This window comes from Aedes aegypti, chromosome 1 (genome assembly GCF_002204515.2).
Source record: "Aedes aegypti strain LVP_AGWG chromosome 1, AaegL5.0 Primary Assembly, whole genome shotgun sequence".
Lineage (NCBI taxonomy): Eukaryota > Metazoa > Arthropoda > Insecta > Diptera > Culicidae > Aedes > Aedes aegypti.
This window is the reverse complement of record NC_035107.1, coordinates 46473688-46500633: the sequence shown is the minus strand read 5'-3', so window position 1 is coordinate 46500633 and position 26946 is coordinate 46473688. Positions and strand designations below refer to the sequence as shown.

The 26946-nt window shown below is 41.0% G+C and overlaps 1 protein-coding gene across 1 annotated transcript; it reads right to left on the bottom strand.

The window, feature by feature from the left end:
- Positions 1 to 675: 675 nt before the first annotated feature.
- LOC5569202 (probable E3 ubiquitin-protein ligase makorin-1) lies at positions 676 to 26715 on the bottom strand. The gene is made up of 4 exons (XM_021843885.1): positions 26277 to 26715; positions 17946 to 18881; positions 17618 to 17882; positions 676 to 2876 (listed from the first exon to the last, which is right to left on the bottom strand). The coding sequence occupies exons 2-4, from the start codon at positions 18857 to 18859 to the stop codon at positions 2757 to 2759; spliced, it is 1299 nt and encodes a 432-aa protein (XP_021699577.1). The 5' UTR covers positions 18860 to 18881; positions 26277 to 26715; the 3' UTR covers positions 676 to 2756.
- Between the last annotated feature and the right edge of the window lie 231 nt (positions 26716 to 26946).

Here is a 26946-nt window from a genome sequence, read left to right as displayed (position 1 = left end):
AAATGACTCGCCCTCAAAGATTGAAGGTTGAGAACATTTTCAACCCGAAAAGACCAATTCCACAAATAAACCACAATGTCTCCACAGCAGACAAAATCACAAATCGACCATGTTTTGATTGATGAATGGCATTTCTTCTACATAACCGACGTCAGAACCTATCGTGGCGCAATCATTGCTGGAGTTACTGAGTAAACCATTTTCAAGGAACGCAGAAAGTCTATGTCTACTAGGCTCATTCCTCAAATGGGCTTGTTCTATGAGTGGCGTGAGGTAAGAATTGTCGGTCTCGTATAGCGAGGTTACAATACTCGACTCGATTGAAGTGACTGTAATATGGTGACTCTAGAATAAGCCCAAAAGACTTTATGCCACGAACCAAAATGTGCAGGGTTAAAGACGGGATCCATTATTGGACAGACCCGAGATGATTAAAAGGTAGAAGCAGCACTACGATGAGCACCAGAATGGCGCAACATTGTTGGCCGCTTGCATGCATCGGTTGATAGTCATAATCATGGAGACGGAACAACTACCGAAGGAGTGGAATCAAGGCGTTACATGCGCTTTCTACAACCTCCTGGATCACTTTGTTTCTTCGCAGGATAACCATTCCATTTTAAAGGACTTTCTTTCGGTGCCCGCTTTCCCATTCAAAAAAAATCACTATTTCGATTAATGTTTGCTTGAATTAAGTAGATATTTATCATATGTATATTGATTTTTTTTTGTTTCTGCCATTCGTTTATCAGTTTTTTACCTCTCAATCTAATAACACATGTAGCTGTTCGATTCCAGGAATCGCTTCACAATTGTTTTTTTTGTTTGTTTTTGCTTTGTTTAGCTCGCTTTTGCCAATGTTAGTTTTTCTCTTTTTTGCTCGAATTCATTCAAAGATTTAATATCGACAACGACGACAACGTTTGTTAAATGTTAAAGTGTTCTGTGTTCGTATGTTTTTTTTTCGCTAAAAACAACTATTATTGTAAGTTTCATTAGGTATATATATATAATCGTAATAATTCGTTACATATAATTGATGATTATTGATAATCATTTATAATAGTGTTTGTTTAGGCATTTAGCGGATTTTCTTGCGCTTAAAGGTGTGTGTGTGTGTGGGATTGTGTGTTTGTGTTTGTTTCGTAATCACGATGAGTCTCATTTTACTTTTCACAAAGTAGGCGTGTCTATTTATGTTAGCGTGAACAAGTGTGTTTTCAGAGTGGCTCTCGCTTATGACTTTCTGTGGCGCTCAAATTGAATATTGTTGTGATCTAACTTCTGGTTCTGAGTGGATTTACTCTTCATAAACGTTTCTATTGATAATCAATCGATTCCTAATATAGAAATAGATATTGTTTATTAGAGTTTCACTTTTTTTCATTGATACATACTTTTTTTTCAAAACCGGAGTATAATGTGTTTGTATTTGTGTACACCGCCCTGCCTGGCAACGTGCTCTGATGCATCTCTCAACTGCTTGAAATCAAATTGTCGAATTTGAATTTCCCACCTGTCGGCGTCACTAGCAAGGGCTACTTCGATCATTCTACATGAGTAAATGAGTGAACATTATGGAGGGAGCGAGACGGTGAGAGGTAGTAGAGAATCAGATGTTCTTTTTTTTCAGGTACAAAACTATACGAATCGATTCCTAAACGTAAAATTGAGCTAAATTTTGAGTGCAATCTTCCGGCTTGGAACGATTGCTATCGTCACGCGGATACTCGACGACTTTCCTTCTGAACCGGAGGACAAGTGCGATATCCAGCGGGGAACTATGGCCGGGGAGGCAGGTGGGATATATGGCTTTCCAATTAACTTAACAACAACTCGATAGCGATGGAAGTCGACTTCTACATCAAGTTTACTACACACTAAATTACAACGTACCAAATAAAGTGTATGACGATTATGATGATGAACAGTTGTGTGGAAGGACGCTCCCTTGCCAGCTCACAGAGTTTTTCCGATCTACCTAAAGAACTGGGCATTAACTAATACAGATCAACAGACTGCCGAATTTTTCAACACAGAAAATAAGAATATCAACGCTGCTTGAATAAATAGTTGAACTAATCGATAACGTACAGGGACGTGGACAGATTTAAATGGGAAGTAATCGAAAAGAAGAAACATGAATCATCAATCAGCTTTGGATTCCGTCCCGCTTTTCAAACGGGGCCAAAGTCTGCGGGCGGCTTCGATACACACATTTCCAAGTTGTGGCACGCCGCCAAGCTTAACTGGGATGTGGACGTCCCGGAAGGTCCCACACTAATCGTACATAAAGGTAGTGCACGCCACCTGGCGGAGCCTACTGCCTTACCATGGCCTACTATTAATGTCTTACCAGGTCGGAAAATACACTGAAACACACGTTCTTTTCTAGGTTACTCTCCGCCACCAGGTCCGACGGCCACGAGAGTTGCTCCTCCACTTCCAATATGGACTAAATAGACGAAAATACAATTACTGTTGCTGCTGCTGCTGCCGACGCCGCCGCGGGTGTTACTGTTGTGGTTGGTGCTACCAAAACGGGACTCGCTGCCGCCACCGGTAAGGATTTGATAGTAATAGTAGTAATAAAGGTATTGGTGGTGTTGGTACTGCTGCTGCTGCTGCTGACACAATTGGCCATTCTGGGACTGCTGCTGTGGCTGCGGCTGCGACTGATCCTGGTGCGTTTGCTGCTGGTGCGACTGGCGGGCTATTGCTGCTGCTGATGCTGCTACTGCTGTAGGGCTGAGCAACTAGATGTCGTACAGATCGTACAATTCGGACATCTCCGAGTCGTCGCTGTCGGAGAAGATCGACGACATGAAGTCGTTCAGGAGGCGTCCCCGCTGGTGCAGCACCTCGCGGAAAAAGTCCTGCGGATACGGAACAAATCGTTAATTGAATATGCGGTCATACATTAGACATACACTACCCGTCACAATTACGGACTCGCTTGAAAAAGTATTGCAACGCTCAGCTGAATATGGCATCACGCTTGAAAAGTATTACCTAAATACAGGAACATTCATGATGCTATATCTCGAAACCCTGATCAGAAGGCCGGCTCCAAAGGCAGTCTGGAATTAACTTCTAAGAATGCACACAAAAACTTTAAAGGCACAAATCTCGCGAAGAAAGCATCCAACAGTGCACTTTTTATTTTGGCTTTGTGCGCTACCAGAGAAGATCAGAAACGAATGCCAACTATTTCTCCAGTTTAGAGCCTTTGAAATCGTGAGTAGGGGCACAAATCGGCCATTGTGCCGGCTATCTTTAGATTCCGAGACGTTTCACCTTAAGGGCATCCGATTGGTGAACAGTTTGTTTTGCCGTTCTGCCGTTAGGTGGCATGAAATAGCACTTTTTCAAATAGTTTTATCTCTTTCTTCTTGCAATTACGTCCCATTGGTACAGAGCCTGCTTCTTATCTTAGTGTTCAATGAGCATTTCCACAATTATTAACTGAGAGCTTTCTTTACCATTCGTATACCGTGTGGCAGGTGCGATGACACTTTCTGAACAGGGAAGTCAAGGAAATTTCCATTACGTAAAGATCTTGGACCGACCGGGTATCGAACCCAGACACCTTCAGCATGGCTTTGCTTTGAAAGGCCAAAGTTCGAAATTTTGCCACAAGGTGGAGCTACTGGGCATGTTCAACTATTCATAACTCGATATCTCGGCATCTCAATGAGATAGAAAGATCAAATCTTTGGCAAAGTTGTTGGTATCAGGAAGACACAGAGTTTAGTTAAAAATTCTACCACTACGTGGCGCTAGTGAGCAATTCAAAATGGTCATTTACAATTTGTTTTTCTTGCAGGTGACAGTAATAACAGGGTGTCTACTCGTTCACCGAAATGAAATTCCCTGAAATTTCCAGGTTTTTCCAGGTTTTATAAAAATAATTCCAGATTAAAGAAATACTCTAATTTTTATATATCTAAAACAATTTAACGACAAATTTAAAGTGTTTTTGATTTAATAGCTATTTATGCACTTCTAAACATTATGTAGAGCATGCTGAAACTATTCCATTATCCAATATTACAATATAAAGATGATAACAATACCAAAGCTAAGTTTTATTCAAATGAATCGTATTGGCCAATGATGATGCCTTTTATTCCGTTTGTAAGAGATCTGTGAACTGAACGGAACTTTCAAGTGCATCAGTATGTGGCTTCTTGAAATTTTTTTTAGTACAAATTATATACCATTCATTTCCATCGGTCGTTTGGATAACTAAGACAGCTTCATGGGCGCAAAATATTTTTTTTTTTTTTGGATATGTGGCAATATTTTACAATAAATACTAAGTTTACCCATGTATTGGCAAGTTATCATACAGCAAAGAAGCCAAATTCTTTAAAATATCTCAAATTGAATCGATCGTGTTAAGTAGATATTGTGTATTTCTTTCACCACTGGACTGCGAAGTGCAGTCTCATGAGTGCGAAAGTGTAAATAAAAGTGCGGGGTTGCATTGAATGCTGTTGGTGTCTTCAGAGCACTTATTCTTTGATTTGCGAAGAATAAATCCCCCGAGGAAACCTACCCGTTTTGATGCAATTGCGCACTTTTATTAGCATTTCCGCACTTGTAAAAACTTCTGCGATAGTCCAGTTATGGAAGAAATGCGCAAGATATAGTATAAGTAAGTAGGGTAGAAGTTCCTATTATCGCTATAGTATCAATTATGGCAATAGTGGGGAGAAAAAGTGATTTATTTTTCACTAGAATATAGCACCTAATATTCGCAGGAATGATGAACATATTTGTTTCTGATGATAATTAGGCCTTGATATGAACATAAGAGTGGTCCAAAAAATCGTTTTTGCAGAATTTGCAAGATCAAATTCTGAGTGTCCTCCCAAAATGTCCCCCATTCTGAAGAAAACTGAGGCTGCACAAGGCCTTCAAAGTTTATATGGAAATTACTATGGGAAAAGCAAGCAATTCATTCAATTAGCGTCTCAGTTATTAGTTATTGATTTATATCCAGTCACAAATTCTTCAACAGTGCTTGTTCAACTTATGAACAGGCAACATTGCTGCATCTGGCGCGAAAGATAGCATGCACAAATCATGGCTTCTATGTTTTACTGCATATATCCAATTGTGCCTGCAGTACCCTGTCCTTTGGTTCAGAAAGGGGTATGGGCGCGTTCTGCCAACTCGGTCGAGACAGATTTCTTGTGTGAGCAAGTTATAACATGGACGTTCTAAAGTGCCAGAATGAAGTGTTGTGCTTGTGGGGAGCACTTGAAGATGGGATGGAAGGTCATTACTTCGCGTTCGTGCTTTACTCCTGCTTATCTTAAAAGTTATATACAATAACTGACCCTAAGTTTAACTATCGAAATTAACAGTTGCAAATACAATAATCGTTCTGAGTTCACTAACATGTCGTCGCGTTAATTTTATCATAATGATCTTTTATCTACATCCGTCGAACCATTCTGAATGGCCGTTGTGAGAATATTACCAAGAACTTCTCACATGCATTAAAGCTGAATTGTCCTACATTGAAACATTGAGGTTTTCGCTCTTTTGGATTCATTTTTGGTTGTTCGTCCTCAGTATTGTTGAGATGTCTTGAATGCCGCACATGCCACACCGCTCATTTGATTCTAGATCAAATTCTGAGTGCCCTTCCAAAATTTGAGCTCATTTGGATGAAAACTGAGACTGCACAAGCCCTTTAAAGTTTATATGGGGATTACTATGAGAAAAGCAACCAATTCATTCGATCGGTCATAGTGTTTGCCCATGTGCTCTTGGGGATTAGAACTATGTTGATACTGTGAGATACATTCATCAGCTACAACTTTGCCGAACACCGTTTTCAAATCGGACGCCCCAGTAATTAGTTAATGGTTTATATGCAGTCACAAATTCTTCAGCAGTGCTCATTCAACTTCTGAACAGGCAACATTGCTGCACCTGGCGCGAAAGATAGCACGCACAAATCATGGCTACTATGTTTTACTGCATATATCCAGTGATGCCTGCAGAACAGCCCAATAATTATAGCCAAAGTTTTACAACCCATTCACAAATCAGTAACTAATTACTGAGGCGTCCGATTTGAAAACGGTCTTCGGCAAAGTTGTAGCGGATGAAATTATCTCACAGTATCAACATAGTTCTAATCCCCAAGAGCACATGGGCAAACACTATGACCGATCGAATGAATTGGTTGCTTTTCTCATAGTAATCCCCATATAAACTTTAAAGGGCTTGTGCAGTCTCAGTTTTCATCCAAATGAGCTCAAATTTTGGGAGGACACTCAGAATTTGATCTAGAATCTAATGAGCGGTGTGGAGCAAAAACCATTTTTTGAACCACTCTAATGGGGATTGTTATCATGGGAATCCAAAGAGCGAATTTTCTATGATTTCATTGTAGGCCAATACAGCAATAAAGCATGTAACAATCACTAACTTTTCTTCTCTCTTTATCCTTGTTTTCATATCTAACCCGCCATTACAACGAGGAAAATCCATTGGAGAGGAAAGACATGGCAGCGTATTGGCCGAGAAAAGTTAAGTATCATGTTTTTGTAAATATTCTTATTACTGATTGCAAGGTGAATCAGATTAACTAAATTTTAAACTAATAACAAACTTGTTTCACAGAGCTATTTACAAAATACCACCCAAAATCCCTCCTTTCCCATATCCTTAGGCAAAACACTTCACTACCGCTATATGTATGACTGATTCATGTTCTTTTGACCTTGCATCATTCATACGTGTATTGGAAGTCAAGAGTAGAAGCAAAACTTAAAGAACCTTCTGGTCAAAGATGTTGCGTTGCCTACTTCCCAAACTCCAAAACTCCCCGGTGTATTATGGACGGTGTGAGTTTTCAAACATATGCTGGAGACTTGGCCCCTGACCCCCTTGTACATCAATAAAATAAAATAAAATAAAATAAAATAAAATAAAATATATCCAATTGTGCCTGCAGTATAGCCCAATTATTTTAACCAAAGTTATACAACTCATACAAAAATCAATAACTAATTACTCAGTAGTCCGATTTAAAAACGATTTTCGACAAAATTGCAGTTGATTATTGTATCTCACAGTATCAATGTAGCTCTAATTACTGAGAACACATGGGCAAACACTATGACCGATTGAATGAATTGCTTGCTTTACCCATAGTAATTCCCATATAAACTTTGAATGGCTTGTGCAGTCTCAGTTTTCATCCGAATGAGCTCAAATTTCCAGAATTCCAGAATTCGATCTTGAATCGAATGAGCGGTGTGGAACAAAAACGATTTTTTGAACCACTCTAATATATACCCATCTAAATTAACACAAATAATTCGTAAAACTTTTGGATCCCGGATCCATGTTTTTTAATAGAAACACGGATTATTAAGCCCCTGGGTAATCACGTTCGACCATATAACATTTAACTCTCGCCGTCTCGCATGATCTGGGATAACGCCCTAGAAGCCACATGTGTAGCTCGTTGTTTCTGAGCAAATTATTAAGCATCCAAACCAACACTACTGGCAGGTATGGAATGATCCTTTCTTCACCATATCGTTGTTAAATAACGTGAAACTCCATCCAAATTCTTAGAAAACAACGAGCCACACACATGGTTACCAATGGCTTTTAGGGCTAGATCATAAGTTATGCGAGAACTGTGAGAATATAAATAAATGATAAATTTTTGCATTTCATTCGAAAAAGTTCTAAATTAATCATGATTGTTCGAAATTTTGAATAGTTTCCTAAAAGTATGTCCCAATTTTAATGCCAAACGCTTAAGTTTAGGCCAAAAACACATGTTTACACAATTTTTTAATGTTTTTCTTTTGTTTAAGTCCAAAAAACTTTTTTTTTTAGATTTTGTCACACTCCTTGGCTTAAACTCAAATTTTGGGTGTATTTTACTTTCCGTGTCCCTTCCGAAATGTCAGTTAGGAACAACCCCAGTGTTAAAACTAAAAGCCCTGTGGTGTTTTTTTCGATTAAGCGAACGTCAAACATGATCAAAAGTGTCAAGGTTCACCAAAACCAAAAAGAGACAACACAGTAATCAAAAAACGAAACCTAACAGGAACCAGGAAAAAATAGATGGATCAGACCAGACATCCCGCTGAAAATATTTTTAAAACTATTTTTTCCAATTTTTTTTGTGACATTACGATAACATACAAGCATCTGGTATATGCCAGTAAAGTACAAACATTCATTGATGTGTTGCGACAACATTACGAGAGGGATGGATTGATATCTATATTTGAGATTTTCACTCTCCAAAAATTTTCCTAAGCAATTTCTCCAAAAAAATTGTTTAGGATATCTCAAAATAGAACCAGCATTTTTCCATAAAAAATCACAAAAAATATCTCAAGGCTTTCATCAGAAATTCCTTCACATATTATTTCAGATATTTTTTGAAAAAGCCCTTGGTTCTCGAGAATTTTATCCGTCTATTCTCCAATCAGTTTTTCTAGAACATCCTCCAAGACTCCCGTTCAAAACATGTTGTAATATTCAACAAGATACTTCTCCAGATGTCTCCAAGGATTTCTCAGGATTTTGTACAAAATTGTTTTTTAGAATTTTTATAAGATTTTGACTACAAATTTCTCTGAGGATACCTTCAGGAATTACTTCAGAGATTGCTCCTAGGATTTCTTCGGAAATTCCTCTATTAATTATAATAGTTTTCTCAAGGAAGTTTTCAAAACTTTTTTCTCAAGCATTCTTTCAGGTGTTTTATCCAAGGAATTTTAATGGAATTTCAAAGAAAGATAACAAATTGTTGAGAAAATTCGTGACGCATTCCTAAAGCAAATTTACGACTCTTGAAGAACTTTTAGAAGATTTCCAAGATTATTGCTAAAATAATAAAAAAAAATCAAAATATCTCGCAGGATATTGCAAAGGATCTCCTGGAACACAGGACGAAATTACTAGAAAATTGTGTAGGAATAATCATTCCTACAATCGAAGGATTTCATAGAAAAAAATCGTTGTGGTATTAAATTGTGCGGAACCCTTAAATGAACTGTTCAATATTCCTTGGGGATTTCATTGAAAAATGTTTGGATGAACTCCAGTAATCCTTGGATGAAATGCTGGAGAAATTCCTAGAAAAAAATCTAAAGAAACTTAATAATGAACCACAGGTCGAATTCAGGGAATTATTTGAAATTTTCTTAATATATTCACTCGAGGAGCTTTTGGATCTATTCTTTGCAAATAACCATAGATGAAATGGCGTTGAAATTCTTGTCGGGTTTTCTGAAATTCTGTGGGAAACTCGGTTGAATAGCTAGTGAAAAATATCTGGAGGAAGTCCCAGGATAGTCTTTGTTCAAAGTACTCCCTGAGAAAATTACTAGAGGTAGGAACGTTGAAATGTTCAAGGATTTCCTGAAGCAAATTATGGAGGAACTCCTGTAAGCATCCTATGAAAAATAAATGCTGAAGGAATTTCTTGAAGAATTCTCGATAAAATCTCTGGAGAAACCACAAGGATATTTCCTGAAGCTGTTCTCGAGAAATACGAGAAGAAATTATGCATCTCAGTTATTTGCAAGCATGTTATGGAAAAAGAGACTTTGAGACTATTTTGGTCAAAATAGAGACTCCAGGCGCCATTTATCAAAAATAGAAACTTTTTAGAGACTTGCATAAAAATTGTATCTAAAAAGAAACCTGCTACTAGCCTCAGATATGTTAATGCTTTACTGAATAAATTTAGATCATGTTTTGATAAGCTGATGAAATTTCATACTCGAATGAATTCTCACTGAACAGCTAATATAGTATTTTGAGAGCGTCGCAGCCGAATTTTTTTTCGAATGAAGAGTTTTCTGGCAATTAAATTCTGGCTCTGCGTTATGACGCAAAAATACTTTGGCGTGAAAATATTCTCTCATGAATTACTGCCTTAACATAATTTCCCTGGTTGTGATCTAAATTCCCTGAGAATTCCAGGTTTATTCCAGGTTGAATAATATTCCCTGATAATTCCAGGTTTTCCAGGTTCTTCCATGTAGTAGACACCCTGAATAATTAAATCCGACTGGTTTGGATGACTAATGAACAGAGACTGAAGAAAATTTTATTTAAACATTATTGCTTCGATTAATTTGAATTTATTCTAGGTTGCTTCTTTGTATGTGATTTGAATCAACGTACAACACTTTTCCTCAACAAAGTCAACGGTTAACGATCGGCGTCCAGAGTGCCTCAGACTCCTGTTGCATCTCGGTGTCGCTCCAATGGCTTCGACATTGTCGCAACATAGATTAAAATGTAGCTTCGCTTACCATTTTCTTCTCTCACGTACAGGCAGGAATCAGAGGACGAAGAATTAAATCCCATTTTCTTGAAGGTGACGTCTATCTTCCTGTTCCACGTGTTGAGTGCTTTAGCCCGTAGATGCTACGTTTCAACCGGCAAACCTTGTCATTTGTCTTCACACCTGGAGACCATCGCATGTAGACATCTTCCTTCAGATCGGCGTGTAGGTAGGCAGTCTTGATGTCCAAGTGGTGCACTACCATGTCGTCTCGGCTGGGAATCCTCAAAACCGTACGAAGGGTGGTTTGCTGCACAACATGTGCAAACACCTCGTCGTAGTCCGTACTATATTGTTGGGTGAAACATTGTGCGACTAACCTGGCCTTGTATCGCGCTGTGTTTCCGCTTTCGTCCTACTTCTTTTTGAACGTCCACGTACATCCAACGGTCTTCTTTTCGGTGGCAGGGATACCAACACCCATGTTCGGTGTTCCTGCAATGAGAGGATTTCTTCCTTCATCGATTTCTGGATATTGAATTGCAACCTCCGGAGTTCGCTCGTGGAATCACTGGTCAAACCATTTACTTGCCGGTACCGCTCTGGTAGGACTTCTTTCGTTGTCTTTATGAATCGTCTGGGTTCAATCGGTGATTCAAATTTCACACTGCCATTTTGATCACGATACCCAAACTTCCTATGCCTTTCGTGCATGCAGCCCTTCGGATGATTCCCATCCGCCAGGAGGATGACTTCGCTTGGTTGTTTCAAGTATTACAAACCTTACTTGAGCATTGCTATTGCAGCGGATCGGTTGCCACGCATGATCCGGCAACCGTTGACGTCGAAAATAACAGTTTCGTTTTTCTGCGCCAGCGACGGATCATACAGAAGGTTCATCGACAACGTGGATGTGTATAACGCTTTAGACAGCACAATCGCTTTCTTCCCGTCGGCCAACGTAACGTGCTTCACTCTTACAGTTCCATGAAAGATTCTCGGTTCGCGACGATGTGGCTTGTCACGCCCGAGTCCACGATTCGAGGCTTAACTCCGTTTTCCGTTTCACTTCCACTTCCGTCTAGAAACGCTAACGACACGGTGCTGTGTCGATGTAAGCTTCACTGGTTTACCATACTGCGTTTCCTTCTATGTTTTCAGTAGATACTGACGGCATTGCTTCTTCTTCCTCACTGACGCTCATCGGATTGTCAATCGAAGATGGTCAACTATCTCACGTCATTCGAGCTGCAACGGCGAAGTACGTGTGGCACAGTTTGAAGAAGTACCACGAGCGGTCATCTCTCTCAAGCAAGGTCCGTGTGTTACGGAAGCTTTGCCCGCTGGAAGGCGGAAGTATGTCGGAGTACCTGAATGAGGTAACAGCGCTAACGAACAGACTGACTACGATGGAAGAAGAACTCAAGGAGCATCTGGTCGTCGTGACGCTGTTTTCAAGTCTACCGGAGTCATTCAGGAGCTTGGTCACGGCACTGGAAAGTCGACCAGAGGAGGACCTTAATGCAACGAGGAGGGACACTACAGTCGTGATTGCAAGAAGCTTGCAACGAGACCTGGGACCTGGTGAACCTACCACCTGGACGGAGCCAGTCGGATCGAAATAGATCTTCCAGATCAAGCAAGGTGCCGAAGCTGAAGTTACGCGATTCAAGGCGAGACTGGTTGCACAGGGGTACAGCCAGCAGTGCGGAACCGATTATGATCAAGTCTTCGCGCCTGTGGTTCGACAAACGACGTTTCAGACTCTGTTGGCGGTCGCTGCGAAGAACAAGGTGAAGGACTGAAGCAAGCCGCGCGATCCTGGAACCACATGCTGCACAGCTGCTGCGTCTGGGATTCCAGAAGTGTAATTCTGACTCGTGTCGCTATCGGAAGAAGGAAGGTAACCAGTGGTGCTACATTCTTGTGTACGTCGACGACCTGATCATCGCCAGCTGCAACGAGCGTACCATCGAGAGAACAGCCAAAGGACTTCAGAAACGTTTCAACATTGCGTCAATGAGAAACGTACACTGGTACCTTGGGATCGAAGTGGAGCGTGACAAGAACGGCGATTTCTTCTTAAACCAGAAGCGATACATCGATGATATTTCCAGAATGAATGGACTCGAAGAGGCCAAGTCGTCGAAAATCCCGGGTGACCCGCTATTTGAGGGGCACTAAAGGCTACAAGCTACAAGTAAGTAATAACGCGAAATCCGAAGACCTGGTCGGATTATCTGATGCAGATTGGGCCGAATGCAGAGATCGGAAATCCAACACCGGATTCGTCATGATGTTTAACGGCGGAGTTATTAGCTGGGCGTGCAGGAAACAGACCAGTGTGTCAACCACGGAGGCAGAGTTCGAGGCGCGCTCGGAGGCCACATAGGAGCTGATTTGGCTGAAGCGTCTTCTAAACGATTTCAACGAGCAGCAGAGCAACCCTACCCTACCTACGAGGATAACCAGAGCGCACTGAAGATGCTACAACTCTACAATAGAACCAAGCATATTGCCACTCGGTTTCAATTTGCACGAGGCGTGAAAGAGAAGGGAGAGGTCCTATACCAGTGTTTTCTCGTGGAAGTGCTGAAAACTCAATGGCTTCCGTTAAGCGAGTCATCAACATTTCCTCCCCTTTCCAAATTAACCTGCTTTCGGGCGCAGTCGGCGTCGGTACTGCTCTGTACAAAGAATTCGGTCTGATTCACTACATACGCAAGTGTTTCAGGTCTGATTTACTTCATATTCAAGTCATTCAGGTCTGATTCACTTCATATTCAAATGATTTAGGAATGCTTCAATTTACATTCGAGTGATTCATATCTGATTGATACCATTTGAATGATTCAGGTATGAATCACTTCACATGTAGGGTAGAAGCACCGGTTTTGGCCATACGCCAGTTGTAGCCATAGATGATTATACACCGTTTTACATATCCAATCAGCATGAAACCTTTTGTGTTCAGTAGATCACATTCTCATGGTAGAGCTACATTCATTTACTCGTCCAATTTGATTCAAAACATAAGAAAAACAATTCATTTTCCTTATAATTTCAACTCCCATACACCTAATTTGGCCAGGACACTCCTAATTTGGCCACTCTCATGAGAAATCAATGCGATTGGCCAATTTAGGAACCGAAGTTAAATCTCTGGCCGAAACTGGTTCCGTTGGCTTATATTGACCAACGGGATTTTGAAAGCAAAAAAAATGATTATAGCTCAGTTTTGATATTTTACACACATAATATGGATTGAAAGCTTGCATTTGACATATTTGTGGTATGAATACGGCTTCCCATTTATTTTTTTTTGACATTTTCTCTTAGGCTGGCCAAAACCGGTGCTTTTACCCTAGGTAATTCAGCTCGGATCTACGTCATATTCAAGTGATTCAAGCCTCATTTATTTTAAATTGAAGTAATTCAGGTCTAATCAACTGAATATTTTAGTGATTCAGAACAGATTCACTGACCTTAACCTGTTCTAAAACTGTAATCTAAGTAGCTCAACAATCAAGATATCCCTGGCTACGCCCCCGGCCCTAGTAACTAAGAGTTTGTTATTTTTCATAACTGTTCACTTGCTAATAAACCTTCGTTGAAGTCAGACGCTTTCTAAGGTACCGTTTCAAAAGAATGGAATAAGCTTGGAAAGCGTCTGACTTCAACGAAGGTTTATTAGCAACAAGGGTGTTCAGATGACGATCAACGAAGTCCTGTTTGTGCCGGAGCTAAGAGACAACTTGATGTCTGTCAAGAAATTGGCCAAGGCTGGAATCTCGGTACTGTTTTGCGGTAAGCAAGCTACCTTGCAGAAAAACAACACAGTTATTGCTACAGCGTACTTGAAAGGAAGTTTGTACGAGTTGGATGTCAAGCTTCAAGCGTCTTCTGCGAATGTATGTCAAGCTGAGGTGAGTGAGTTGTGGCATCGTCGGCTGGGTCACCTGAACCAACAAGCAATCTCGAAGCTGGTGCAACACAATATGGTTGAAGGTATCAGAACGAAACCACAGAAGATCGGATTTTGTGAACCATGTGTGCAGGGCAAGCAGTGCCGTGAGCCCTTCGACGGAACTCGTCAACGTGCAACTCGGGTTCTGGAGAGAATCCACTCGGACGTATGTGGAACTATCGACCCTCCGGCGTGGGATGGCTCACGCTATTTCGTATCTTTCATCGATGACTACAGCCATTTTTCGGTGATTTATCTGATGAAGAAAAAGAGTGAAGTTTTCGAGCGGTTCCGTGAATACGAAGCAATGGTGACTGCGGCTTTTGACAAGAAAATTTCGAAGCTGACGGTGGATCAAGGCACAGAGTATGGATCAAATGAGCAGAAGAAATGGTACAAGAGCAAAGGAATTCAAATCGAGGCGACGGTTGCATATTCCCCGCAACAAAATGGGGTGGCTGAGCGGTTCAATCGAACGCTCATCGAAAAGGTACGTGCTATGCTTATAGATTCCAGATTACCGAAAAAGATGTGGTGTGAAGCTGCCTTGACTGGTGTGTACCTAATGAATCGGAGTCCGACGGCAGCCCTGTCGGTCCAGAAGACCCCCGCGGAACTGTGGCTAGGAGTGAAACCCAATCTGGAGAAGCTTCGAATTTTCGGATGCAGAGCCTTCGCTTGGATACCTGGTCAGCAACGAAAGAAGCTGGACGCAAAAAGTTTTGAAGCGGTGATGGTCGGCTACGCGCCGAATGGCTATCGGCTCTGGAATCGAACTCATCGGAAGATCATCGTGGCTCGTGACGTGAAGTTCGATGAAGGTCGTTTTCCGTATGAAGTTGACAATGAAGCCAAAACAGATTCACCGTTGGTAGTCCAATGTTCTTACGATAAAGAGGGGGATGATGAAGCCGAAGCCGAACCCGTTACGCAAGAACCAGAAGTAGCAAGAGAGATTGAAGAACAAGACCAGCAAGATCTGCTAGACCAGCTTGATGATTCCGATGATGAGATGGACGAGGCAACAGCATCGGCGCTCCCATCGCAACCAGAACACCACGAGTCCGGAGGACAAGCGATGGTGAGGCGCAGCGATCGGGAGCGCACACTTCCGGGTAAGTTGCTCGACTATTTCGTTGGTTACGGAGCAATTTCTGCTGTCCCATTGTCCACAGATGTACCCAAAACGTTTGGTGAAATCGCCCGCCGAGATGACAAAGACGATTGGATGCGTGCTGTGGCAAACGAGTTGGAGTCGTTGAAGAAGAACAATGTCTGGCAACTTGTGACCTGCCCCAAGGACGTGAAACCGCTCAAATCCAAGTGGGTGTTTCGGCTGAAGGAGGACGAAAACGGTAGACCGGTTCGCTACAAAGCCCGACTGGTGGCGAAGGGGTATCTCCAGCAGCAAGGTCACGACTACGAAGAGACGTATGCTCCAGTGGCTCGCCTGGCAACCATCCGCACCGTATTGGCAGTTGGCGTACATCGGCGATACTACTTCCACCAAATGGATGTTCGTACCGCGTTTCTCCACGGTCGCTTGAAGGAAACCATCTTCATGGAAGTCCCGGATGGCGTAGCTGCGAAACAAGGTCAAGTCTGTCGGTTGGTGAAATCCTTGTACGGTTTGAAGCAATCTCCCAGATGTTGGAATGAGCGATTCAACGAGGCGATAGTCACAATGGGCTTCAAGCGTTCACAACACGATTATTGCCTGTACACCAAGCTGGATGACAACGACGAGCTAATACTGATCCTGTACGTTGATGATCTCCTGGTGGCTGGACGCAATCAGAAATCAATTTCAAAGCTTAAGAAGGACCTAGCATCGAAGTTCGAAATGTCCGACTGTGGGGAGCTCCGGCACTTCTTAGGCATGAAGGTAGAGTACAATCGCGACGATGATCAGCTGAAGCTTTCTCAAGATGCCAGCATCGAAAAGCTGGTGACCCGTTTTGGAATGGCTGAGTGCAATCCTGCTCGTACACCGATGGAAAAAGGCCTGATGCTTGATCGAAATGGACCGGACGCAAACCAACCATATCGTGAGTTGCTGGGATCACTGATGTACGTGATGCTCAGCGTTCGACCGGACATTTGTTATCCTGTTGGCTACCTGGGGCGTTTCCAGCAACAGCCGACCGTCGAGCATTGGCAAGCCCTGAAACGAATTGTCCGTTACTTGCAAGGAACAAAGAAGCTGATGTTGCAGTTCAAGCGTAACCCAACTAGTAGTCCATTGGTTGGATACGTTGACGCCGACTGGGCGTCAGATACTGAAGACCGGAAATCGGTAAGCGGTTACCTGTTTCAAGTATTTGGATCCACGGTGACATGGTGTAGTAAGAAGCAAACCACGGTTGCAACTTCGTCTAGCGAGGCGGAGTACATCGCGCTCAGTGCAGCGGTTGCAGAATCCTTGTGGCTGCAAGGAATACTTGAAGACCTTCAAGAATCCACCAAACCTGTTACCCTGTACGAGGACAACCGTAGTTGCATTTGTATGGCGAAGAACCTGGAGACAAAACGCACCAAACATATAGATGTCAAGCATCATTTCGTGCGTGATCATGTAGCTTCCGGGATGCTTAAAATTGAACCCATCAAGACGCAGAATCAATTGGCGGATATTTTTACAAAGGCCCTGGAGTTCTGCCGGTTCAAGACCCTGAGGATGAAGATTGGATTATCTGATTGAGAGGGGGTGTAATCTAAGTAGCTCAACAATCAAGATATCCCTGGCTACGCCCCCGGCCCTAGTAACTAAGAGTTTGTTATTTTTCATAACTGTTCACTTGCTAATAAACCTTCGTTGAAGTCAGACGCTTTCCAAGCTTATTCCATTCTTTTGAAACGGTACCCCATTCTAAGAAAAACTTTGTAGAAAACCGCACCTTCACATATAATCAGGAACTCGAGATATAACATCAAGAATTTACTTGCCTCTAGGGCTTTCCCAGGGCGGCGCAATATTCAACTAAATGTTGCAATTGTTACTTTTTCAAGCGAGTCCGTACGCGGGTAGTGTAGATTCTTATCATTTTTGTTATGGCGTGTGAGGAAGCACGAGTCGAATGAGGTGACAATTGTCGACTTGCTCGCATTTGATCAACATTAGTCGTCTCACGTCACTCACGGTGAAAGCGACTTGTCTCGCCTCACACGCAGCGCAGAATAAGCACAAATAAGTAAATGCAGGGGAGCGACAAGATTTAAATTTTATTAGGTGGTGAACATTGAGCAAGCCATTTTAAAGTCAGTAAGCATCGAAGCGTTCTGTACTCTACCTAGTTTCTCTACTGGAGAAGGGTTGGCTTAAAGCTTTGAGCTTTGCTACCAATACAGACGATTCTTACCTGCAGGTGGCTGATCCGCAGGCGGCTGTCCGTCTGTCGAGATGGTCCGCCGACGTCGACCAGCGTACCATCTGGCAGGGCGTGCTTATAGAAGCACTTGTTTCCGAACGGACACTTGCCCGTGCCCTGCTTGAAGTGCTTGCAGTGAGTCGTGTTGCACGCCTTCTTGTAATCGTTGATCAGCCTATCCTTCTCCTCCCGACTTTCCACCCACACAATGCTGGGACAAACGAAGTCCGACGAGATGCGACATGTGGGACAGCCCCTGTAAAATCGTAACAAGATCAATATCACCCTCTAAATTGAACCCAACCCCATCCCCGCTTACCGTTTGATCTTATTCTCGAAGTTCTTCGCCTGTCGCCACGTCCGGATGCACTCCAGACAGAAGATGTGACTGCAGTTCGGCAGGATGCCGAACCGCTGCTCGCGGCTCGGCTTCTCCAGGATCACCTCCAGACATATGCCGCAGATCTTGTCTTTGGATCGCTGAATGGCAAACGAGTGCTCCATGTCCAGCTCGTGCTGTTTAATGCACTCGACGTTGTGCAGTCGCTGTTGTTCCTTGTCCAGCGGATTCAGACAGAACTTGCCGCACAGTTCGCACAGTTCCCCGTGGGCATACGGGCACGTGTCCAACATACAAACGCCACTGTTCTCAAAGTACGGGCATAGCACCGAATCGACATGGTCCTCAATGATTCCCAAGCCGTTGTGGTTGTTGTTCATTGTGACGATCGCCGCGTAGGACATTCCGCCGCCAGCGGCAGGGACATCATCTTCCTGATCCCCATTTTCTACGACCTCTTCCTCATCCATCGCCGCGTCCTCTTCTTCTGGCAATTCCAGTGGCTGTAGATGTTCTGATCTCTGCAAGTTCTGCTCTGCCTCTTGCACATCAACCGAACCAGCAGTTGGTTGCCACTGTTTGAACTTGGGCACGAATTCCGGCGCGTTGATCCACTTGAGTGGATCAATTGTGAAACCGGTACTGGTACTCGGTCCCGGATCGGCGGCAAACGATGGACCGGGTTCCGGTTGTTCTGCAGCGACAGCATGTGCATTACGGCAAGCCGACCCATAGCGACAGGTGCCCATTTTGAAGAATTTGCAGATCTCCTTTGCTGCGGCCGAGGGCGATTCCACTGTTGATGTGGAAGACAGTGACGACGAAGAAGACGAGGGACCAGCTACCGACAGTGATGAACTGGCAACGGCATCCAGGAGCGCCGTGGAGTCCATGATATCGGAAAATAGTTCTTGTCTGCAATGGAGAGATAATGTTGAGATAAGTAGATGTCGTGAGATGGCTGAATATACTACGACTGTTCAAAATCTATATAGTAAAGAAATATAGGCATTGGAAAGATGAAAGGTGTACACTGCCCATAACTGCATAACAGTCCCATTCGACATTTTTAACAAATTGGAGTTAATACCATGGAGAGTCATCAAATCATAAATACTTTCGATCAACTTGATGAAATCTAGGAAATTCGAAAAAAAATACCAAGTTGTTTTGTCACATTGGTAATTATAACCGCATAACAGTCACATTGAGATTATAGATGAGCCTCGTAATGTAATAGCAATGAAATTTCTATCAGAATTATTTTCTGACCATTCCTCCAGAATGATATATGAGTTGTACAAAATATCAGCCTCCATTAAGCACTTTTGAGTTCCTGGTAATTTTTTGAAATTTTAGTTTCCTCCCATACTGCAATAAAATGCTGGCATTCCATTTACTCAATACCTACTTTTGTCGAATGTTACAATTAAGCAGTTATGGGCAGTACAGAACTTCAACGCATCCGGAAGTTTACATCTCTGTACCATCACATACAGTACAGTACGAATCCAGAACCTTTTTTTTTAATTTCTTTATTAGTATTATTACATTCATTATTTCTTATATCTCGGTGTTCTGTGTTATTAGACAACACTATCATCCTAATTTGGTAAAACAAATTTTAGATTTTATTAACATTTTGTTAGCAACATATTACATTTTGTTTGCCGTAGCAGTTCAGATTTTTTTACAGGTGAGTTGATTTCACCTGCTTGTAAGACAAAAAAAAACGTTTTGAATATACTTAACCTGAACATATAACGCATTAATCGTGGCAATAGAAGATTGTAACGATTTTTGCCTGAAACTATTGATTATTTGTTTTGACATTTGTCCCAATGTTTCCACATTGGATATTCTATGTAACTCATTAGTACTATACCAGGAAGTCTCAGAATCATTTTCAAAATTTTGTTTTGAATTTTCTGCAGAGCTTTCTTCCTGGTATTACAATAGCTAGTCCATATTGGTACAGCATACAACATGGCTGGCCTGAAAATTTGTTTGAATATCAAAAGCTTGTTCTTAAGACAAAGTTTTGATTTTCTATTAATAAGGGGATAGAGACATTTAACATGTTTGTTACATTTGGCTTGAATGCCCTCAATGTGATTTTTGAAAGTTACAGTGCTGTTCTGAATAATAGCAGCGCATGTCGATTTTCATACAAAATGCTCAACTTTGACATGCTGTAGTTTTGTTCCATTTCAAGCAATCGAGTTGAAATTTTCTCCACAGAACTACAAATATGCCCAATTTTGTAAACACAAAATTTCAAAATTTTCTAAGCCCCTGCCGGAAAGTGAGATACTAGGTGAAAATGTTCGAAAAAATAGCAGTTTCAAAAATTTTAATTTCGGCTTGACATTATAGTTTAAAATTGTATATCACTTACCATTGGAACAATCTCCTCCTACTTATCAAACCTACACCTAAACCGAAAATTTTTAGAAAAAAAAATTTAAAATGAAAAACTGCTATTTTTTCGAAAAATTTCACCTAGTGTCTCACTTTTCGGCAGGGACTCAGAAAAAACTGAAATTTTGTAGTTACAAAATTGATCATATTTGTAGTTCTGTGGAGAAAATTTCAGCCCGATTGCTTGAAAGGGAAAAAAACTACTGCATGTCAAAGTTGAGCATTTTGTATGGAAATCGACATGCGCTGCTATTATTCAGAACAGCACTGTAAATTCTTATTTAGCATGAGCCCTAGATACTTAACTTCATCTGACCAATTTATTGGAACCCCTCTCATCGTGACAGCATGTCTACATGAAGGTTTCAAACAAAGAGCTTTTGGTTTATGTGGGAATATTATTAGTTGAGTTTTAGAAGCATTAGGAGAAATCTTCCATTTTTGCAAGTATGAAGAAAAATATATCCAAACTTTTTTACAATCTACTACAGATGACACGCAGACTTCGTCCTTTGGCGGAGAGGCCTGTGTCATCCGCAAACAAGGATTTTTGACATCCCTGAGGTAACTCAGGTAAGTCAGATGTGAAAATATTGTATAATATTGGTCCCAAAATGCTGCCTTGGGGAACACCAGCTCTTACAGGAAGACTTTCAGATCTGGAGCTCTGATAATAAACCTGAAGTGTACGATTTGACAGATAACTTTGAATTATTCTAACAAGGTATGTTGGAAAATTAAAGTTTTTTAATTTTACGATCAAACCTTCATGCCAAACACTGACGAATGCTTATTCTATGTCTAGAAGAGCAAGACCAGTAGAGTAGCCTTCAGATTTGTTGGAACGGATCAAATTTGTTACACGTAAAATTTGATGAGTGGTCGAATGTCCATGGCGGAATACGAACTGTTCATTGGCAAAAATTGCATTTTCGATGATGTGGACCATCATTCTGTTCAAAATAACCTTTTCAAAAAGTTCATTGATGGAGTAAAGCAAACTGATTGGACGATAGCTAGAAGCTTCTGCAGGATTTTTGTCTGGTTTTAAAATTGGAACAACCTTAGCATTTTTCCATTTGTCAGGAAAATATGCTAATTGAAAACATTTGTTAAATATATCATTTATAAATGATAAGCTACTTTCTGGAAGTTTCTTGATGAAGATGTAGAAAATTCCATCATCGCCAGGAGCTTTCATATTTTTGAATTTTTTTTTATAATAGTTCTCACTTCTTCCAAATCAGTCTCCCAGGCATTTTCGAAAACGAACTCTTGATTGAAAATATTTTCGAAGTCCTGAGTAACTTGATGTTCAATTGGACTAGTAAGTCCTAAATTGAAATTGTGCGCATTTTCAAACTGCATAGCAAGTTTTTGAGCTTTTTTGCAATTAGATAGTAATAATTTGTTTTCCTCTTTCAATGCCGGTATTGGCTTCTGAGGTTTTTTCAAGATTTTAGATAATTTCCAAAAGGGCTTAGAGCCAGGGTCCAATTGAGAAATTTTTTTTTCAAAATTTTTGTTTCTCAAATCTGCAAAACGGTTCTTGATTTATTTCTGCAAATCCTGCCATATAATTTTCATAGCAGGATCACGAGTGCGTTGAAATTGCCTTCTCCTCACGTTTTTGAGACGGATCAAGAGTTTAGGATCATCGTCTATAATCACGGATTCAAATTTTGGAATTACAATGCTCCTGGCTTCAACAATGGAATTTGTTAAAGTTTCAAGAGCATTGTCAATATCAAGTTTAGTTTCTAAAGAAATGTTAACATCATGATTAGAGTCAACATACGGTTTATATATATTCCAGTCGGCTCGTAAATAATTGAAAGTGGAGCTGATAGGATTGAGAATCGCTTCATGGGATATTTGAAATGTAACAGGGACATTGTCAGAATCAAAATCAGCATGAGTAACTAATTGGCTACAAAGATGACTAGAGTCGGTTAAGACCAAGTCAATCGTAGATGGATTTCTAGAAGAGGAAAAACATGTAGGGCTATCAGGGTATTGAATTGAGAAATATCCTGAAAAGCATTCATCAAATATAATTCTGCCGTTGGAATTACTTTGAGAATTATTCCATGACCGATGTTTGGCATTAAAGTCACCAATGACAAAAAATTTTGACTTATTGCGAGTCAATTTACGCAAGTCAGTTTGGAGCAAATTAACTTGCTGTCCAGAGCATGTGGTTGAATCGTTGCTTACCGTTTTCCTTCTGTTTCTTGCCTACCTTCTCAAAACAAGCACAATAACCCTCCTTATGTCCTGTTTTCTGGCACGTTCGACACTCGTGGTTGATGAACGAACAGTATTTTGAGTAGTGCATATCCCCACATCGCCAACATGGTGATCTAGGAACGTCGTTGCATTCTTCACTATTTGTTGATTTCGATGGATTTGAACGATTGATTGCGCAAACTGTTTCCTGCATGTTGCCTTGCTTCTCTACCATTGCTGTATCACGCTTGAGATTGATCAGTCGCTGACATTCTTCGGCTAGCATGTGTACCGTCATCTCTTCACTTGGTTTATTACTTTCGATCCTGGATAATAGCGTAGTGCGTATATCTGCATCGCGATGAGATTTGAGGCCACATACGTACATAAGGCATTTAAATTGAACCGATGTAACTCCGTTCAGCTGGAACTCCTCACATTTTTGGTTCACAACTCCTGCATATGTGTAAAAATCGTCTCCGGAACTCTTCGACAACTGCAAGCACTGGTATCTGGCGTTGAATAAGAATATCTGCCTTCCAAAAATGATCTTCAGTGTAGAAACCGTCTGTTCAAAGTTTTGATCCTTTGGATTTTTTGGAACAATATAGCTGATATACTTTTGATGAGCCACCGTGCTAATATTCCGAAGCAAGTGTCTAACTTTCGCTGCATCATGCAAATTCTTCGCGTCTTCAATGAATAAATCCTCGTATCTCGAGAACCACGCTGCAAATGTTACGCCGTTCTCTGGATCGTACGTGAACTCCGTAATACCGCTGGACAGAGACTCGATTAGAAATTCCTGGTTATGATTCCTCTGCGTTGAAACGACTGCTTGTTGGCTTGGTGAACTTGCAGAATACTGGTTTTGCATAAGTTGATCGAGTATCTTTTGTTGGTTTTGTAAAATGTTCAATAGCGATTTTTGAAATTCTGGATTCATTATGAAAATTCTGTAATCCTCGTCGCCAAAAACTGTTATATACGTCTAGACTGGATTAAGGCGAAAACTAGAATGTTTTATTTAATCTCCTAGGATACAAGGCTTGCTATGATTAATTGATTATAAATTATGGCTTGCTAACAGAATGGAGTGTAAAAATCTGTGGAAGAATTATTGAGCATCTTGCACCTTATTAGACTACTGTGCAAATAATTTTTGCACAGTGAACATTTTCACACCTCACACATACACTTGCATAACAGCCTGACAGTTGCTTCGATACCAAAGTTTTTCGTCTTTGTTTTGAGTTTTCTTTGCGCGAAATATTATCATCACCTGAATAAATGCATATTTAGGATTTCCATCAAAACTCATCCGCAATTTATCTCTGGTAAGTGTTACGTTTGAATTTCGATGTATTTAAGTGATCAACAGTGATTTCTGTCGAGAGTCACGTATATTGTTCTAGTCATCATTTTAAAATTTCAAAATGCAATCCGATCATTTCTAGAAACGCCACCGGAAGAATGCTCTAGTTATTAGTGCAGATGACCATGGTGATCCTGTAGTTCAGGACGTTCCTGCATGAGCGGTTAAGATTGCTTAAAGTTCTACCAGTAGAATGCCGGAATGCCGATCCGCTCATCGACAAAGAACTGAACCTGGCAACAGGAAACGTAACCGATTCCTAGCACTCGGATAATGATCAACCGTCCCTGACATGGAGTACAGGCACTGCAGAAGCAAACCCTCCCCCTTCTCAGTTAGCATACGACCTAAGTTCCCATCGGTATTGATGACACGATCTTCCCTAAGGTTATTCGAACCCCGGTCAGTACCGTGAGAAGATAGAGATAGGAGTGGCTTGGTTTGTGGCTAAGAACCACACAGATGTTGAAGTGGATCAAAAGTTAAAAAATAGGATCCGGTCCCTCATATTCAAATATTTATTTTTATTCAAAACACAACCTGAAAACGTGCGTGAAAATAAACAAATTTTGATAACATCCATCTTACTACTTTGAATTATTCTGAAACGTCATAGCTTCTAAAACATACGCCTACTGGTCTTAGCGAGTGTGTAAGTTGTATCTAGCAAACGAACAATTGCATTAGAATCTAAAAATTCGTGCAATGGTCAATACAGGTCGGACTCGATTATCCGGAGTATCGATTTTTTTTTCGCTCCGGATAATCGAATCCTCCGGATAATCGAATCACTAAGAAAAAAATTGCGAGCTTCAATAAAAGAACTTAAATATTATCTTTTTTGTTGTTGTTTTATTTATATGATGCGGTGGTGTAGCCAGAAATTATTTCTAGGAACAGTAGGGGTTTTCACAAGAAAAACATTTTTTTGACCAGCATATACAAAAAACCACTTTTTCAAACCACCCTTTTCCTAAACACGTTCAATACTGCAAAACTATTCATATTGTATATTGCAATACCAAATTATCTCAGAATTATGAATAAAAATTGAAAAACAAGAACAAAAAAAAAACAAATTCCGGATAATCGAGTCTAAAATTCCGGATAATCGAATCTCGGATAATCGAGTCCCCGGATAATCGAGTCTCCGGATAATCGAGTCCGACCTGTACTAGAAAAATTTAATTGATTTAGAATGCCGAACCTTGGCAAATTTTAAAATTTTTGAATCGGGATAGATTTTCAGAAAATTTTCATAGTAATCACTGTCGAAATGGAGCAAATTCTGGAGAATGTACACTTCAGGAGAAATTTCTGGAGGGATTTAGATGAGAAAATGTTCCAGAACCTTTTTCCTGAAGAATCTGAAGAATTCTTCAAAAAAAACCTGCTGTGAAATAACGCGTACGAATCCTGAAAGTTTAAAAACGTAACTTGCATTACAATGACAAGTCTCCAGAGGGAGATATTCCTGTCATAGAAATGGAGAAAACAATGCTCTAGGTAGGAGTTTAAATACAAGGTCTCATGAATGATTTGTGGTAATCGGCTGGGAAAAGACAGTTTCCATAAGTCAAAGCTAAATTTGTAACGCACATATGTAATAGTTAGGACAAGTCCAAAAGCATTGAAAAGACATACTATTCAAATCACCATTTAATCTCTATCTCCTTCCAGTTCCCAAACAAAAACTGTAATTGGTCAAACTGCAACCAAACACTCTCCCCACCTGCACCTACATATTACACAATACGCAAAGTCCTCTGCATCAGCCTCTGAATCTAGCACGCAGAAACCTCGAGTAGGAATACGCATTCGAATTACGCCACCCTCTATACTATTGGTGCTACTTTCCTCCTATGACCTTTTTCGAGCTCCTCTCCCGACCGTATCGTAACTACAGCTGTTCCACACCAAAAACTGCAACTATCCTTCTTGAAGGCAATGTATGGCTATAAACAAAAATACTCGGAGGGGGGATCGATATTGGCTAGATCGTCGCAAACAATGGCAAAAATTTGTCCCCATTCGTAGTTTCGTTTGAATTATCCTCGATTTTAACCAGAAGAGAATAATTATTATTCACTACCTCGAATATGGCCCAATAAACAACACTGAGTGTGTTGTCGTCAAAATGTCGATTCTTTTGCTTTCTTTCTGTGTGTCCACCTTTTTTTTTACCTACTTTTGAGGCTAATCCCCTCTCCCCAGAAGAGGGCAACCTGTCGCGAATCCATCTTTTCCTTCGTCAAATTTCGATCCCATCCCATATCGCTACTCACCGGAAACCAGCTGCTAGTTCGAATCCGCGGATTTCTCCAGACGTTGACAGTAGATTCCTCCGGGGAACCGTTCGATAAATCCTCGCAAAAATCGTCACAGAAAAAAGGGGGCCTTTCTTTCTTCGCACTGTTGTCCTCTGCCACTGACTCGACCCTCTTCTGTCAATGTTCTCCGCGCACCAAACCAACCACACTCGTCGTTCAGTGATTGAAAATACGACGACGAATTCCGTCACACACTCAACACACAGGTCGCGAAATTCAATCAAAACGCAGCTTTTACGCGACTTTTTTTTTCGACGGATCGACCGTAATTATTTATGAAAAGAACACCAGTCAGCGCGCACACACACGCACACTAAAATACAACGCGATGCTTGCAAGCAAAAGTGCATCGACTGCTTTGAACTGGCGCAGCAAACAAAAGAAAATAACGGGAAAGGGAAATGTCAAAGAGAGGAACTGTCACAGTCACTCGAAATGGCTCGAAATCAATGAGAATATATAAAGCTTAGTGACATTTGAACACACGTAGACTAGCATACGCTCGTCATACGCAATTTGTTTTTGTTTTCCTCAAAGAAACTTGCACACGCTTTCCAGACTCACCAAAATGCATATGGAAATATTACCCAATTTGAAAAATTTAAACCCGTTTTCTGCGTGTTTT